The sequence below is a fragment of the Phacochoerus africanus genome, chromosome 6 (genome assembly GCF_016906955.1).
Source record: "Phacochoerus africanus isolate WHEZ1 chromosome 6, ROS_Pafr_v1, whole genome shotgun sequence".
Classification (NCBI taxonomy): domain Eukaryota; kingdom Metazoa; phylum Chordata; class Mammalia; order Artiodactyla; family Suidae; genus Phacochoerus; species Phacochoerus africanus.
In genome coordinates, this window is record NC_062549.1 from 27512515 (window position 1) to 27531588 (window position 19074).

Consider the following 19074-nt stretch of genomic DNA (forward strand, 5'->3'; position numbering starts at 1 on the left):
TGTAACCCGCTGTGCCTACTGAGCTCCCCCTGATGTGCCAGGAGCCGCAGGTGAGTCACCCTGCCCTCCTCCCCACTCCTGCCCCATGTCCAACAGGTTGGCTGGGGCGCGACTCCAAGCGGCCCCGTGGGTGCACTTCCAGTCTCACCTGGGCTCCGCGCTTGGCTTCTCCCTTTACCGAGTCGTCGTTACTATTTAAACTCCTGCCCCAGCCCACGCCTGTTCTAGTCATTATCTTTTTTGCCTTCCCTTCTCCCAAAATGACAGCTCTCCTCTGCCTAGGAATGCGCCCAGGACACCTGCTCTCTGGGAAACTTGTAGAGACAGAAATGGCTAAACCGTAGGGCATAAAGTGCCTCGACACGTAATGGGAGCTGACAATGGTGACCCCTAGTTCTCAGTGACTTACTGGGATTTAATTAAAAATCATCATTAATGATCCTTATTTCTCAACCAGGAGGTCAAAAATTAGGGGAGGAGGGAGAAGAAAACGGAGCATGAGTGACAGACTAAAATGAGAGTGAATGAGAGCAAATGATGCGGCCCCCGCGCCCAGGTCACCCTCTCCTCACGTGCGCACACCCCCGGCGAACACTCCCGGGGAGGCCTATAAAGCAGCCTCAGTAAAAGAAGAGGGAGGAATATATATCCTGAAGCTGGAAAAAAAACTTCCTTTGCTTTCTGAACTTTTCCGTTTGGTCTCCAGCAGGCAGGAGCGAGTCTGGCCATTCCCCTTGCTTGCGTTCCTCCCAGACTGGTCTTGCCATCCTCCTCCAAAGTAGACCTCTCTCCTTCTTCCCTTCCCCACTCGCTCCAACCCTCAAACAGCAAGGCCTTCAATCCGTACATCTCCCGGGCCGGATATCTCAATTACAAAGTTGGAGAGGGAGTACTGAGTCCAGAAAGGACCACAGAGACCACCAGTGTGCCCATCGGCTGTCCTAGGCTTGGTCCACACCTGAGCAGTTCCCTGGGTGCGACCCCTCTTCTCTCCCAGCCTCAGCGCTCAGACACTTGTGCTCATCTATCGCGCAGCTCCCTAGCGGCGAGAGGGAGAACGAGCACAGGGGGTGGAGAGTGTAAGGGTGCGCAGGTGGGAGGAACCCACCTCGGGAGCCCGGGAAACCCCGGCCGTGCCACCGCCCCCAACTTTGTGGCGCCCTCCAACAGCGGCTGCAAGGATGGAGCTGCCTCCCAGCAGCCGGGCGCTGCTGGACTCGCCGCTGGATAGCGCCTCCCTAACCTCGCTGGACTCCAGCGTTTTCTGCAGCGAGGGAGAAGGGGAGCCCCTGGCGCTCGGGGACAGTTTCACGGTCAATGTGGGCGGCAGCCGTTTCGTGCTCTCGCAGCAAGCGCTGTCCTGCTTCCCGCACACGCGCCTTGGCAAGCTGGCCGTGGTGGTGGCCTCGTGCCGGCGCCCAGGGGCCCTGGCCGCCGTGCCCAGTCCACTGGAGCTCTGTGACGACGCCAATCCCGTAGACAACGAGTACTTCTTCGACCGGAGCTCGCAAGCATTCCGCTATGTTCTGCACTACTATCGCACCGGCCGCCTGCACGTCATGGAGCAGCTGTGCGCGCTCTCCTTCCTCCAGGAGATCCAGTATTGGGGCATCGATGAGCTCAGCATCGACTCCTGCTGCAGGGACAGGTATTTGCGAGGCGCTTGGTGACTGCACGGGGAAGTGGGCACAGTGGAGAGAGGCAACAGAGGGAAAGATGTGAGGCTTCCAAGAGCCTCGCTCAAGCCTGCCCAAGAATACCTGTGGCTGCTTAAGATCTAGAAGGGCAGGGGAGGGGGCGGTGGGGGAGAGCTGGTAGGAGTCAAAGCCAACTTTTCATTGGAACTTTTTGAACCTCCTTTTTCTAATGAATGTATGCTAATTCATTTATAAGTCAAAAGAAGTCATACTTGCAATAAATATTTGGTAATTGTATAAATAGTCTGAAAAGTTATGCTCCAAAAAATGCATTTGGATGTAGGTTTCAGTATGGAGCAGTATCCTTTATCAAATCTAGGACGCTAACTTTTAGAACTTGGACAGAGAACTGTCTTAAATAAAGACAGAAAGTTAGTTCTTTGTGATTGATTGAAGGACTTTAGTGGTCTATTATTTTTGCTATTACTTTGCTATTACTACCATTTCTTCATGAATGTTTCCATTATGAACATTAAAAAATTCTACATTCTGTTCTTTGTTACAAAAATTATTAATAAATGTATAAGTTATTTTGTATAAACTTCTACTAATAAAGCGGCATTTTTAAAACAATAATCCTAAATGAGAACATGTGAGTACTATGGGAAGACAGCCTGGGTAAAATAGAATGATCATTTTCTGCATTTTACTGAAATAAGAAGCATGACCTTACTGCCAAGTTTATTTTCTTTTTACTTTAGTATTTTTTTAAAAAGTTAATCACCAAGTTGTCTTCTCTAAAAGATACTTCAGAAGAAAGGAGCTGAGTGAAACTTTAGACTTTAAGAAGGACACAGAAGACCAGGAAAGTCAACATGAGAGTGAACAGGACTTCTCCCAAGGACCTTGTCCCACGGTCCGCCAGAAGCTCTGGAACATCCTGGAGAAGCCTGGGTCTTCCACAGCTGCCCGAATCTTTGGGGTCATCTCCATTATCTTCGTGGCAGTGTCCATCGTCAACATGGCCCTGATGTCAGCCGAGTTAAGCTGGCTGGACCTGCAGCTGCTGGAAATTCTGGAATATGTGTGCATTAGCTGGTTCACCGGGGAGTTTGTCCTCCGCTTCCTATGTGTGCGGGACAGGTGCCGATTCCTGAGAAAGGTGCCAAACATCATTGACCTCCTTGCCATCTTGCCCTTCTACATCACTCTTCTGGTAGAGAGCCTGAGTGGAAGCCAGACTACACAGGAGCTGGAAAACGTGGGGCGCATCGTCCAGGTTTTAAGGCTGCTCAGGGCTCTGCGCATGCTCAAACTGGGCAGGCATTCAACAGGTACTCAGGTTTCATTGCTGTGTTTTAATTTGCCATTATTTGTAAGCATTAGTGCTTTGACCACAGTCCAAGGGATCTGAATTGATGCTCAGAATCACCAACTCCTATACTTTAGCCAATCATGTGATCTTCAGAAATGTATTGGGAAGAAAACCTTGAGGTTGTTTTAGAGGACAAGATGCCCCTCACACTGTTTCTCCTTAAGACATTTGAGGAGCAACTTGACCATTTGTTAACCTCAATGTATTTTAACCCAAGTACCCAGAAGATGTACGAAAATTAAACACGCTCTGCCTCTGGAAGGTTCTATATGAAATATGCATAACCAGCACATAAAAAGATATGCATAAATTATATATGATATATAGGAACCTAAGCCAGGTTCTTTTCTGTGTCCAAGGAATTGTTTATCACACATGTTTCCTAGGAGCAGAGGAAGTCATCCAGAGCCTTCTCTGACTATGCAGAAAGAAGTGACTGTGCATTAGTGGCCTTCTCCTAATTTTTGAAGAAACTATGGAAATATTTGCATTGGGAGAAAGCGAAAGACATTAATTACGCACTTTGTCTAGTATCAGAATTTTCTTGTCACTAATTGGGGCTGGTAATAGGAATTCCTTAGATTTTTCTGTGTATCATAAAGCCTTGAAAATCTAAAAAATACTCTTCCTAGAAAAATCTCTACACACACACACACGCAATTGTATATGAAAATTATAGTCAGTGTCAGAGAAAATCGCACAAATCCATTAAAGATGATGCTTTCGTCCTCAAGGGCAGTGATTCTCAGTGGCTGGCCCAGCAGGCTGTTGAATGTTCTGGAGCACATATGTTCTACCTTATGTTAGACTTTAATGAAAATAATAATCCCTTGAAAAGCTTGTTAAAATGCAAATTCTGAGCCCAATCCCAAAGAGTCAAATGTTAGTATTTAGGCTTAGATCCATGAGCATACATTTTAACAAGCTAATTTTGATGTAGGTGGTCTTGAACCACACTTCAAGAAACACTGGAGCAGGATGACATATTAATACAATGCAATATACATATAATTTGACTAGAGAGTCCTCTTCCCATCAATTTTTCTAGATAAATGTCTGACTGGTCACCTAAAAGAAGCTGATGGTAATTGTCTCTCCCTATAAATACAGGGAGCAGTTAACCTCAGAAATGTTTTCCCCCACATCTCTGAGGACACTAGGATTTATCCTAATATAATTTTGGTAGTGTATTTTCCTAGCTAGTCTCACATACTAGGGATTTGATAATGGGGTTTCCAACAACTTTTAGAAGTACCACTCTTTGTTTTCTGACACACATAATGGGATGCTTTCTTCTAGTATTTATAAACTCTTCACAGGATTCAATTTAAAAACACCCAGTAAAGACTACATTTTTTTCCCAAAAAGAAAGGAAAAAGAAAATAATAGTAATTTCCGCAATGTCACCTCTTCAAAGGTCTTCTCAGTTCTAAGGCAAATATAAAGCATTAATAAAGCCTTAATTTATTGAAAAAATATGAACAGTTGCACAAATGTTTGACAATTTTATCTTAGGCATTACATGTAATAAAATATAGAAATAGATCACATGTTTCCCTATGCATTAACTATAAACAAAAATTGAGAAGTGTTATAGAATAATGGTTAGGAAGACAATGATGGACCAGAGAGCCTAGTTCTAAATCTTGGCTATGTAACTTTATGCTAGATATGCTACCCTTCTGTGCCTCAGTCTGCTCACCTGTACAATGGCATAATAATTACATCTCATATTTTTTTAGGATTATCTTAGTTAATTGATGTAACATGCAGAGATTCAGGCCACTTGGTTTCTTTACAAAATGGAACAGAACATTGAAATGAAAACAGTCTTCCCAAACACTATGCATTTCTTCATAAGCTGTCAATTTATTTCAGAAATGCAATTCAATACAGATACATCAAGATCAGTTTTATGAAAGATATTCTAAAGATATTCTTTAAAATGTCTTTTGTATTTTTTTTTTTTTGCATTTTTAGGGCTGCACCTGCAGCATATGGAGGTTCCCAGGCTAGGGGTCAAATTGGAGCTGTAGCCACTAGCCTATACCACAGCCACAGCAATGTCAGATCTTTAGCCCACTGAGCAAGGCCAGGGATCAATACTAGTCAGATTTGTTTCCACTGAGCCATGACAGGAACTCCTAAAATGTCTTTTGAAGTTTAACTTCAGAATTATATAAATTGGTCTTTTTAAATAGCCAGTTAATAATTAAAATCTCAAAAACCTAGAACAAACTTAAAAATAGTGAGAGCACAAATAGTATTTTAATATATTTTAAATAGTTGCTAGTGAGTGAAAAAAAATTAAAAGTGATTCCAAGTCCAAGTGCTCTGGACTTCTGAGACAATATCATTGTGATATCATGTTAACATGACTTCAAAATATGGATGCTTTCATCAGCATCCTTCTAGTGTTAGAGAAGATATCTTATCAAATTCCTTCCCTGTAATGGACTCTGCTTACTCTCCTTAAGGCTTAGTCTCTTCAGAGATGGGATTGGACTCTCTCGGGTCTGTCTTGCAGAATCCTTAGAACTAGCAATGGGAAATTCACCAGTTACCACATAGTTAGTGAATTCCCTAGTGGCTCCAGTTTCCTATACCTTTCTGCAAAGGAGGAATAGTCTGTATCCAGGTCTATCTCCTAATAGGAGATGGAAAATTCTGTGTGCTCAAGGGAGATAGTTCCCTAGAGTTTGGTATTAAGGATAAAAAATTTCAGTGGATGTTATGGGAGTGCTTCACTTCTAAGAACATCCCCCCATGTACATTTGATATTCTCATGTTGATGTTGTCCCTGCCTCTGCTGCTTCGTTTCATTCTCATGTTGTACTTTACTTCCTCTGGCTTTCAGATAATGAGGCACCTAATTCTATTGGACTTTATCAGGAAGGTGATAAACACAGAAACATATATAAGGGGACAACATAACACTAGCATTATAAAAGTGTGCCGAAGTGATGCATTTGGATGTAGACCTCGCCAAGAGAGCCCTCCATGTGTGATGCTGCAAAGGCCTCCCATTGTATAAAGTACAAACTCCTACCAAACGTCCCCTGCCTGTCCTCCATCTCATCTCTCACATTTTTTGTGTGTGTGTGTGCATAAATCATAAGTGTTTAATAGAGAAGTGAATGAATGAATCTAATTATATTTCGTTCTATCCTTCTCAATTTGGCCGCATCAACTAGACTAAGAACTTCTTGAGGATTAGAGTTGATCATCTGTGTATCCCCAGAACACTTCCCAAGACTGGAGCCATATTCAGTGAGAAACGCATGTGTGGGTGGATAGCAGGGAAGGAGAGGGGAAGCGGGAGAAGGACAGAGGTGAAGAGTGGGGGTGCCCATGACTGACACCCGTTGTTCTATTACAGGTTTACGGTCACTTGGAATGACAATCACCCAGTGTTACGAGGAAGTTGGCCTGCTACTCCTATTTCTGTCTGTGGGAATCTCTATATTTTCCACCGTGGAGTATTTCGCTGAGCAGAGCATCCCTGACACAACCTTCACAAGTGTCCCTTGTGCGTGGTGGTGGGCCACGACTTCCATGACTACCGTGGGGTATGGGGATATCAGACCAGACACAACCACGGGCAAAATTGTGGCCTTTGTGTGTATCTTATCAGGAATCCTTGTCTTGGCCTTGCCTATCGCTATTATTAATGACCGCTTCTCTGCCTGCTACTTCACCTTAAAGCTCAAGGAAGCAGCTGTTAGACAGCGCGAAGCTTTGAAGAAGCTTACCAAGAATATAGCCACTGACTCATACATCAGTGTTAACCTAAGAGATGTCTATGCTCGGAGTATCATGGAGATGCTTCGATTAAAAGGCAGAGAAAGAGCAAGTACCAGGAGCAGTGGAGGAGATGATTTCTGGTTTTGAATTCACGTTCAGTTTATTTACAAAAAGCGTGTATAAAACTAACTCTATTGATAAAGCCTTGATATGGATGTCTGTACACTGCTGATGAGTCTCTTTTGAGTACTGCCTGTGTTCATTGTGGTTGATACATTGCTTGGTTTGCTAGAATAGTTGACATCCCCCAAACAACAGCACATTGTTTTGACACATTTGAGTCTCAAAAATAGCCATTTTAACACAACCCAGTACAACTAGGCCAGTATACACATGTCTGAGTTGTCAAATATAAAATAATATTGCAATACATACAACAAAGTTAAATGTTTTATGTATCGCTAATTTTTAAGGGTTTTTTGCACCACTAATTTTAAAAGATGGAAGCTAAATTTCATAGCCCAGAGAATTGATAAGTGAACATTTAAGAACACCCTGAACAACTTTGCCATTTAAAAATACTCTCCAGGTCAATAAATCACTTCTTTATCCATCAGTTCAAGCTATTCAATATAACAATTAGTTTTTCAAGAGAACATCCTGATTTGATGGTCATAAACTGTGTCTCTACCTTCCCTCTGGCGAGACTGCTCACAAATAGACCGAGCTCTGTATTCCGTCATTACTCTTGGAGGTGGGAATCCCAAAGCTGCTTAGACTGCCGTAGGAAGGTGCTACTCAGAGACTTTGAGAACTGCACATCTTCATCCTCCCCACTGAGTGCATATGTGGACTATAGAGAAAGTACCTCTTAGCGCTCCATGGAAACTAGATGGTCTTTAAAAATCTCTTTATTGATATAGTGTTCAGTTAAAACCATGAATTTGTAAGTAAAGGTGAAGTAGTGAACATCCTAAATGTATATACACTGAAATTATTAAATAGTCTTATTTCATAAAATGAGAATGAGAAGTTGAATGATATCACTGGATGCACCTGATCTTTTCTTTATTAACAAAAAATATGGATAGTTTTCTGATTGTTGAGGTAAATAGCAAATGTTCAAACTTCACATGCATTTTGACAGTCATTGATCATCATAATAAAATTCCTTGTCAGTCTGTTATATAATTAAAGCCAACAGCTCTAAATCTAAGAACTAGTTTATGATTTCCAATATTCTAGTAAATGATATTTTAAAAACTGAGAATAATATTGAGTATCACTTTAATATCTGAATTCTCAATGGGTGTAATAGTGCCTCCAGGGGATGAAGACTTGTTCTAGGGGGCAGAAATATCTGTTTTTATTCATAAAATGCATATATACACACAACATACAAACAGATATAGAGTATACTTATTGTATTAAAATATCATAGGGTGAGAAATTTAAAAAATGCCTAAGATGGTCCTTTCCAGAGTTAGGTTGTGATAAGAAATAAACATCTAGAAATAGTGTTCTAATATATATCTGTACCATAGTTCATTAAATATATTTAAGATACCCTATTAGGAACTACAAAGAAGGAAGGGAGGAAGAAAGAAAGAGAGAAAGAGAGAAAGAAAAGAGAGAAAGAAAAGAAAGAAAAGAAAGAAAAGAAAGAAAAGAAAGAAAGAAAGAAAGAAAGAAAGAAAGAAAGAAAGAAAGAAAGAAAGAAAGAAAGAGAAAGAAAGAGAGAAAGAAAGAAAGAAAAAAGAAGGAAGGAAGGAAAGAAGAAAAAGAAAAAGAAGAAAGAAAAAAGGGAGGGAGAGAGGGAGGAAGAAAAAGAACAATTAATTGTAAGATGGCTTTGATTATAAAATGCATCTAGATTTTGGATATGTAAAACTTTTAAATATGCATCTTAAAATCAATGAAGAATCAAGTATACTAGCTCCAGTTTTATGGTATGCATGCATAAGCTCTAAAAAACATTTTCATTGATGGCATGAGTGTTAGATTGTATGCTAAAATACTTGAATCCACTTGGGTTCTTTCCACTTCTCCCAAGTATTTTGAAAGGCTTAGGAAATATGAGGAGTAATAAAATAAATATTTCCCCTCTTACACAATTCCCAGGTGCTAAAGTATGGTACAGGGCCACTTGTCCTAGTATAAATGCCAGCCACATTCTGAAGGGGAAATAGAGGTGAGACACAGAAGGAAAACTTATCCTGGCTTATCTTGAACTCTCCACAGTAAGAAGAGTTACTCTGTTCCAGGGCAGTGCTCTGTACTCATCCTGAATTATGCTAAATTCTCCTCAAAATATTCCTATTATATAATGACTCTTCTAGCTATATGGTTTATATATTTATCCAATTAACAATATTTACTCGGGACCTGTTTGTATGCTGGGCACTAAAGATTCTTTGTTAAACCAGACCAAGGCCTACTCTTTTGTATTTAAAATTTTATTCAAGGGTGTGAAGGGAACACAGGTGACAAAGTGGAGACACAAAGGGATGAAGTGACTTGCCCAAATTCACACAGCCCATGCATGAGTGACAGAACCAGGATGAGTCCCAATCTGCTCGACCCTGAAATTGATACTCCTAAAAAGCATATGACAGATTCATCCTTCCCACACAACCGGGGCACAGGGATTCACTTCATAGGCAACAAGCCAATTTCTGGAGATGTTTACTGTGCCTTAGGAAAAATATCAGCTTATTCTCAGAGGTGGAATGGTATTTTTAAGGAACAGTTGTCACACTATAGAATCATTCTTAGATAAGAAAAAAATATTATCTTTAGGATAACTAATAGTTGAAAAGTGAAAGAAATTATATGTATATTTTTCCTACCACAAAAGATTGTAAACATAGTCTTCAGAAATATGGTTTGTTAGCTGTATAAATTTTGCTGAGATGTGGACAATTCAAAAGAAACTTTTATTTTGTATTTTTAGGGCCACACTCACAGCATATGGGGGTTCCCAGGCTAGGGGTCAAATCAGAGCCATCACTTCCAGCCTATACCACAGCCACAGTAACGCCAGATCCGAGCAGCATCTATGACCTACGAGACAGCTTCTAGCAATGTGGGATGCTTTAACCCACTGAACAAGGCCAGGGATCAAACCCAGGTCCTCATGGATACTAGTCAGGTTTTTAACCCATTGATCCACAACAGGAACACCTCAAAAGAAATTTTTAACTACCACTGCTTAGTCAACTTTGCTGTTGTATAAAATATTGGTATATTTATTCAACAAATGTACATATAGGAAACCGAATTTAATTTCAGTAACAAATCAAGCCAGGAAGTGTATTAATTTTATATCCTTATATTTTAAAAATTTGACCTTTATCAAAATCTAAGAATTATTGATGTAACAAAATAATTTGTTGGGACATATAAATTATAAAATTATAGGCTTTAGCTTATTTAAAGAACTTTAATTCAAAAAAAAAATTGAGGACTTCCCATTGTGGTGCAGTGGAAACAAATACGATCAGGAACCATGTGGTTGCGGGTTTGATCCCTGGCCTCCCTCAGTGGGTTAAGGATCTGGCTTTGCCATGAGCCGTAGTGTAGATCGCAGACACGGCTCAGATCTTGTGTTGCTATGGCTGTTCTGTAGGCCAGCAGCTACAGCTCGGATTCCACCCCTAGCCTGGGAACCTCAATATGCCGCAGGAGTGAGGCCCTAAACAAAGGGGAAAAAAAAGAAAAAAGAAGAAAAATTTGAGTGCACAGTACCTAAAAAGCAGTTTTAAGAAATTATTGAGGTATGTTTGGTAGAAGTGGCATCATACTCATGTTTTACTGTTTTTTCCCTGTACTTACAAGGAATAATTGCATTTATCATTTTAATGGAAATTACTATAAAGCATAATGTACTAAATGCACAAAGAAATTAGCTGAGGTAGAAATGTCACTTATGCGTTCCAATGTGGAATTCTTGCTCTCAATAAAATCTTTTGACTAGCTCTTGCAGAAAATATACATGCTGGCCCAAGCTATCTAAGCAAAACATTATCCTTGAGTAAGCTTCCCACTTTGACAAATATTTCCACTGATACATTTTGTTAACATGAAAAGCCTGCTTTTTTGAAAAATGAGCCATTAATATCTCTGCCTTATCAATCCTTCAATTCAGTCCAAGAAGCTATGAGCCGGCAGATGATGTGTTCTGGTACTTCCCTTGGCAATTTTCCTTTGCAAACACCACCCCCCACTCCACTCTTGAGCCTATCTCTGAGCCATGCTGATAGATGGAATAAACATGTCACATAAGGAAAATTTTACTCAGAAACTCCACTGGCATTTGCTTATTATGGTACGTCTTTAGAGATAGTGGGGTAACCTGAATGCTTATCATCTTCATGTCCTCTCTTGCCCTATATTAAAATCACTCCCTTGCTTACCACTTCAACTGCACTGCCCCTCTCTTCCTTCCTAGAATTCAATTGGTAAAACCCAAACCCTAATTAAATCCAGTCCAGTGCCTGTTTGTGCTGTCCCTGCAGAGCTGAACATGATTACCGAAAAAACCAGTACGTGCTGACTGCTCTCATTTTACATTCATGCCTAAACCCCAAATGGGTTCTTAATGCTGTAAGGCAATCATACTGCAATTCCTGAAGCTATTCACTCTCTCTAGATAAATATAAACCTCTAACACCTCCCTTTGATTCCACTTTCCCTCAGAAAATAGAATCAGTTAGGAGAGATTTTCCACAAGGGCCGGCACCCACATTTATCCACCTACCTCCATCTGTGCCTATTCAATCTGCATTTCCATCTATTATAAGTGTTGAGCTGTCCACCCTATCCCTTCTTTCTAACTCTAGGACATTGCCTCAGAATGCCTTTCCCCTCCTTCCTGGACCATTGGTATTAGGATAAAAATATCATTTTTCCCTTCTTAAAAACAGAAGCAAAAGTAAACAAATGAACAGAAAACTCCTTGCATCTACCATATTCTCTAGGAAATACTGATTACCCTGTTCCCCTTTATGGAAAAACTTCTTGACAGTTTCTATATTCACTGTCTTCATTTTTTGGGGGGGGAGGGGTAGGGGGACTGTGGCCACAACATGTTCAAACCCATGCTGCAGTTATGACCTGAGCCACAGCTGCAGCAACACCAGAGCCGCTACACCACAGGGAAACTTCCAACTCTCTTCATTTTCATGTTCACTTTTTTACCTGTTCTTTCTTGATAATCCACTCAAATCTGTCTCCCACTACTACATCTCCTCTAACCATTCTTCTCAAGGTCAGCAAATGCTCCATAATTTCTAAATCCAATCACCAATTCTGAGACTTCATATTGCTTGATCCACCAGCAGTATTTGCATGGTTAATTATACACTTCCTTGAGAAACTTTCTCCACTTGACTTCCACACCCCCCTGATCTCCCTCCTACTCTACTACTCATTTATCTTTCTTGGTTGAGATAGTCAATCAGGGCTTAATCCTCAGGCCCCTCCATCACTCCGTTTACACTGATACCTTGGCAAACTCATCTTGTTTTACTGCTTAAATATCATTGATACTTGGTCAACTCCCAAATTTCTATCTCCAGCTAGACCTCTCTTCTCACATCCTATATCTTCAGACTTGTGTGCATAACTGCCTATTCAATGTCTACACCTGAGTATCCAATAAATATGTCATGATTAGCACATCTAATACCAAATTATTGATAGTTTCTAAAAATCAATGTCAGTTCAAGTATGCTGAGAAACAGATGCCAAAACAGCTGAGTATTGTGATTATCTGTGAGATGCTCACCATGAGGGAAAAAAAAAAAGCCTGTGAAGGATAAGAGGAGGAGTCTAGAGAAGAGGGGAAGAATCTTCAGACCTGATGATGCAGATGGGACACTGGTGAAGAAGAGGGAGAGAGGAGGACTGGGTTAAAAGAATCTCCCACCACAGCCCAGTTCCAAGAAAATGTCAACCAAGTTGATGGAGGGTCTTGAGCAAAAGCAGCCCATTAAGGAGCCCCACACTTTTAGAAGTGTGATTGCATTACTATCTCAGAGGGCAATGCTCAAGCTGGCAGTCAACCACACTCCCCTCAGGAGGAGCTCTGAGCGGAGCATGACCACAGTCAAGCCCTGGAACTGCACAATCTGCTTCACCATGAACATTCAGGAGGAGCCCTTCTGTGGATCCCACAGGCTTTCTGAATAAAACTTTAAAAAAAGAAGTGGTGGAGGAACTGGAACATTCATTGTCGTAGCTGGTCTCTGAATAGCAGCTGGTAGTTGCTCTCTTCCTCCTCTGCTGTCCATGGCACCCCCTCACAGCACACCATTCCCCCACTAAATCCTAGCAGCCTAAAAAAATGTCATCAAGAGAATTCTAATCTGCTTATGCTTTTTTTACATCAGAGAAAAAAAAATTCTGAGGCATGCAGAAGTTCCTGGGCCACAGCAACAACAATGCCAGCCCCTTAACCACTAGACCACAAGGGAGCTCCAGAAAAATTGTACATTCTGGGAAAAACTTTTATCGTTATTGGGTACTGAAGTGCACCACAATTAGTTTTGCTGCACTGAATTGTCATGCTGTGTTACTTTCATTCTTGAACAAAGAAATGGCATTAATAAAGTGATATTGCAGAGGGAAATTGCAAAACAATTTAAATCCCATTTTATTCATTTCTGAGCTGGTAACATCATAATCAGTATGATAGTATTTTTTTTTTTTTTGTCCTTTTTTTTTTGCTATTTCTTTGGGCCGCTCCTGCGGCATATGGAGGTTCCCAAGCTAGGGGTCGAATCGGAGCTGTAGCTGCCAGCCTACGCCAGAGCCACAGCAACGCGGGATCCGAGCCGCGTCTGCAACCTACACCACAGCTCACGGCAACGCCGGATCGTTAACCCACTGAGCAAGGGCAGGGACGGAACCCGCAACCTCATGGTTCCTAGTCGGATTCGTTAACCACTGCGCCACGACGGGAACTCCTATGATACTATTTTAATGGGTACTTTAAATAATCCAATGACTAAAAAGTACTTTCCTGTTTATATATTAACTTATGTAAAACAATTGAAGTAGATAAATAATTTTGCTTTCAACAGCATGATGGAACTAAATCTGAAGTAACCAGAAAAAAATGTTAAATTTGGATTTCCTTTTCATCTTCTAAGTTGAGGGACATTTCTTCCAATTATATAAAACCTTACTTTGGCTTCTTTAGAAGGTCTATAGTCTAAGAGATTTAATAAGTAAAAGACGATAATGGTAATGTGTGTGTTTTCTACTTTATTCTATTGTTCATTACTCAAAATATTTCCAAAGAAATAATAGCTGAACTAAAGAAGTTTTGACAAGTTTGGTGCATGAACACACACCTAGACGGAGAGAGAGAGTTTGTGAGAGAGAAAAGGAGAAAGGTTGGGGTGGGAGGAGGGATAGAGAGAGAAAAGTAAAAATTTAGGATAACAAATGTGATTTTGAAATTATGGAGGGAAAGTGTTCTTTGTGTATATGAATAATCACCTCAATACTTCACACCGGATATGTAGATAGAATTTCAATCATCCAAGTAAGAAAATCAAATCTTCCTTAAAAAGTAATTTCAGTTTCTCTAAACTAGGACAATTTTCCCCAAACCATCTCTTTATATGTATCTTTGCTGTACAGCAAGTGTTTTATCTTAAAGTAAGTCTATAATTATTATTGTCAACTAATTTTAAATGGTACATGTGAAAATAAAAGACAGTTACAGTTGCTATAGAAACTAAACTTTGTAGGAAATCCATTCAATAGGACTTGCTCCTAAATTAAAAAAAAAAAATCTTCATATACAAAAGTACCATCTTGACCAAAAGCCATCAAGAAAAGAAAGAATAAATGAATAAAAATGTTAAAAAAAGAGACCTCTCTATCTTCAGCTGTATTCATAGTTTCTTTCTTCGCATGAGCTAATTATTTTAAGATTTCAAACAAAGGAAAATAATACTCTTCACAAAAATCTCTATGCATGCCAGTGGAATTTGATTTTTTAGCTTAAAAGACAGAATGTTTAACATTGTAATAATTTTTTTTTTTTTTTTTGGCCATGCTCATGGCATGTGGAAGTTTCCAAGCCAGGGATCAACTATAGCACCGACCCAAACCACTGCAGCAATAATGCCAGATCCTTAACTCACTGTACCGCAAGAGAACCCTTGTAATAGTAATCAAAAAATATACTATAAATAGACATTTGACAAATTCTGTAACTTGGTACTCTTATACTCTTAATTAAATATTCTACACAATTTTTCACACAGACTAACAAAATACACTAAAGAAATAACTCAAAGAAACCAAATTGTTTGACTCTAAAATCCTCAGTGCACAAATAGATCCTATCTCTCCGTGTAGCAATCCTCATAAGATAAATCCTCATTTGTTTATCTTATAAATAAATCTGCAGAGAATTTTAAGCAGATATACTTAATGATTCAATTATTAAACTCCTCTTTCTCACCCATTGCTGATGTCTACCTTCTAAAACTCTTTTTCGGGGCACAGAGCAAAAGTTCACATATAACTTCTTTTACAGACATTATACATATGCAGAGAGAGGGGCTAGTTAACTGTCACTTATATGAACAGGTTAATTTATGATCTAGAAACAAAAAGGATTTGGGGCATAATTTTTATAATGACAGCCTTTAGTTACTTTTTTTTTAATTTCAAAGACTGGTAGACTTTTGGATCAAATAATGCATTTTAAAACAAAACACACATTTTGGAGTCAAATAAAAGTAATTTTTATAACACTAATACTAAAGCCATTTTTAATACTTGCATAGTATTCCTCTGCTATCATTTTAATACCAAAATAAGGTCTCTTTTCAAAGTAATTACAGCTCTTACTCCCAGATTTGGAAACAATTTGAATTATTTTAACACAGAGAGTATGTTTTTTTAAAAAAAACTGTAGCTCGAAAACCGATAATAGAGGATGAAATAAATTGAGTGGTGACCACTATTTATTTAACAGTGTGCATGGAATAGAATGGGATTTCCAGAATGGATGGGATGAAATCTAAGATAGCAAGGCATAGAATACATCAAAGTACAGCTCACAAGTCCCACTGCACACATTGTAAAAGAGCACTGTAGCAATTATAAGAACAGTGGGAAAAGGGCATGGAGGGGGTGTGTGGGAAGCACACATTGACTAAAAAAAAAAAAGGTTATTTGATTTTATTTCGTCATTTCACATAAATTTTTGAAACTTCAAATTTGAAAACTTAATTGGAAATTTAGCAAATGACTCAATAGTGCCCAAAATATTTTCAAGGAAAAAATTAATTTATCAATAGAATTTCCTAACAGAAAAGATATTTTTGCCTTATTTAGTTCATAATTTGAGACAAATGGGAAAAATAAAAGAGCTCACACAACTTCCCGAAGAATTATTCCTACAGGATGTATAGAACTGGACTATATGACTTTTAAAATGAAATATCAGCTGACAAATTCAAAACTATATGTTTTGGTGATGATACAATATCTGATATTTTTGCATAAAATTAATGAAACCTATTGTATCATCTTAAAATGTATTGCTTGTCCCAGGAAAAGTCTAAGAGAGATTATGTTGGAAGATGATTCTCCATATATCTCTTGCACTTCTGTATATCTTGCAAACAAAGAGCAATGAAAGCTTTGTTCTAAAATACCTTTTTGAGAATGTCTGTATAGCATGAAAGGTTGGAAAATAGATGTAATGTCTCCCTAGAGTCAGAAGTATATTTGTGTGATGCTCTGGATACTAAAATTAATGTCCCCCTTTGACTCAAAGTTGGACAGGTTTACTTGAAGCCCTTTAAAAGACCAAGGCTTTCTAAACTCGAGTTTCTCAACTGTAACATTCATTGAATGCTCTGACCAAGTAAGTCCATCTCCATGTCACCCCCATGGGACACAGGAAGTAAGAGAAGAGTGATGCTCATGCTGCCTCGTTTGCCAGGAGTAATAAAGTCCTTCAATTCTGTCCCAGGAGTCCCATGTCTTTTGCTGGGATCTTGAAACTATGGCAGGCTGACTTGTTAGATGACAAGAAGGGCAAAATCTCAGACATCTCACCATTCCTGACAGACTGTGGGCCCAAAAGTGAATTTCATGCTTCTCTAAATGTAAAGTAGTCAGAGTTGGCTGTTATTTTCTATGTGGTATTTTGATAATAAAAATAATGTATTTAACTGGCACTTAAAGCATTCTTTACAGGCTGAACTTAGAGCGTGTTGAGGGGTGATTAGCAATATTGTCAACATCCCAAACATGAAGGCTTCCAAAAATATTACTGTTATGGCAAACAAGCCTCAAATGTCTTGGTGACTCCTTCTTCCACTTGTTCTCCAAATCTGTTGCAAACCACTGAAGAGGACATCAATAACTAAAGGAGCTTGAATAAAGTAAAATTAGAAACATTTACATCTTAGTATTCTGCCTCAAATTTTTAATCATTGCTATATTGAAATAAAATAGAAAAACTTGTAGAAGATCTACTTGCTATTCAAAACGTTGCATCAATAACTGAGTTAAACCTCACACCTAAAAGGAATAAATATTAAAACCCATTCATTATTAGAGTCCATTACAATTATAATTCGGTTCTTCATTTGCATTGAAAAGTAATTGTCAGGTATTAACACATTATGACTTCTGATTAAGTTATGGAATATTTTACATTGCTAAACAGAGGAAATTGTTATTAATCACAACTTATTTAATCGAACTAGAATTCTCATCCTTGACCAAAATGAAGAAATAGAAAGGAAAAAACTCAATCAGGCTTAGATGGTGTGCACAGCATTATCTCTGTGTGTTCTGACAAGCCAAACACACTTACGCATTTAATTAACTGTTTTCTAACTTGTAGGAAGGTGGTCTGAAGATCTGTGAGCTATTAGATTTAACAAATGATATCTGACATGAAATTGAATTTGTTGAAAAGACCAACTTTAATGTGTGTGTGTGTGCGTGTGTGTTGGGGAGATGTTTAGTTGGTTACTGTATAAAATGTATTTCTTACTACAGCTTCTCTAGCATTCGAAAACACTGACATAAGGAAACTATGTCGGTTTCCTTCCTTCAGAGAAACAGAACTAATAGAATATATACATAATACATATTCAGTATGTAGATGAATATACATACACATATCTATATATAATATAGATATAATATAGATGTAGATAGCTATTCCTTCCTAAAGGACAGGGACTATAACTCCACACTCACTAAGTGGTGGCTGTGCACAGAGACTTTCTTCAAAAGATTACAGCATAATCAGGGGAAAAAAGATTTAGAGTGGATAAATTGCCAACGGTACCATGTAATCAACATCAACACTAACTGTCATAAATCATGGGTATATCCTAGATGTGATAGGATGAAAATGAAACTACCTTTGTGATCTTCTTCCCTCAAACCTATAACCCTAGTCTAATCACGAGAAAAATTTCAGACAAGCTCCAAGAGAAGAGCATCCTATGATATATATGCCTGAACAATTCTCAAAATTTTCAAGGACATCAAATATGAGGAAAAGTGAAGCAACTTTCATAGCCAAGCAGAGCCTAAAGACACATAATGACTAAATGTAATGTGGTACCCTTCAGCAGAAAAAGATAGTAGGCAAAAACTAAGGACAAATGAATAAGCTATGAACTCTGATAAACAATACTGCATCAATATTGAATCATTAATTGTAATGCAAACAGGTATAGATGTCAATAGTAAAAAATAAGAATAACTTTGTGGGGTTGTATATGGGAACACTCCATATCGTATTCTCAGTTTTTCTGAAATTTTAGGTTTAAAATTTCTAAATGCTGCTCTAAATAATGAGGTCTATTTTTAAAATGAAATGATTTGAAATACATGTTTAATTATTTCCATCTTTAACAATGTCTTGCATCAAAATATCTGTTATTTCTATTCCATAGGAAGAAAGAAATTAAGTCACAAAAAAGAGAGATATGCAAATCACTAAAAGTCTCAGACTACTTCTCTAAATAATTCCCTTGATACTTTAGGTGACCGAGATATGAGTACAATGTTGACTTACACAAACTTTTAAAATGCAGAGGTGAGAAAGTTACAATTTCAGTGAAATATGGACATTATATAAAATTTCCTTCTGAATTACATTTTAATTATTAAAAACAAAATGGTCATTTAAATATTTAATCAAATTCTAAATCCACATTGGATATAATCATTTGATTCTAGGTGATTTGTTTACTCTCTCAGGCTTACTTGGTCTGTCTTTATATCAGCATACTATAAAGGACACTAGCAATTTCT

At 38.7% G+C, this 19074-nt stretch overlaps 1 protein-coding gene across 1 annotated transcript; it reads left to right on the plus strand.

Annotated features, from left to right (window-relative positions):
• The first annotated feature begins 624 nt into the window (after positions 1 to 624).
• On the plus strand, positions 625 to 6903 carry KCNV1 (potassium voltage-gated channel modifier subfamily V member 1). The gene is made up of 3 exons (XM_047782928.1): positions 625 to 1648; positions 2442 to 2971; positions 6392 to 6903. Exons 1-3 carry the CDS (start codon positions 1182 to 1184, stop codon positions 6901 to 6903), a joined length of 1509 nt encoding a protein of 502 aa, XP_047638884.1. The 5' UTR covers positions 625 to 1181.
• The last annotated feature ends 12171 nt before the right edge of the window (positions 6904 to 19074 follow it).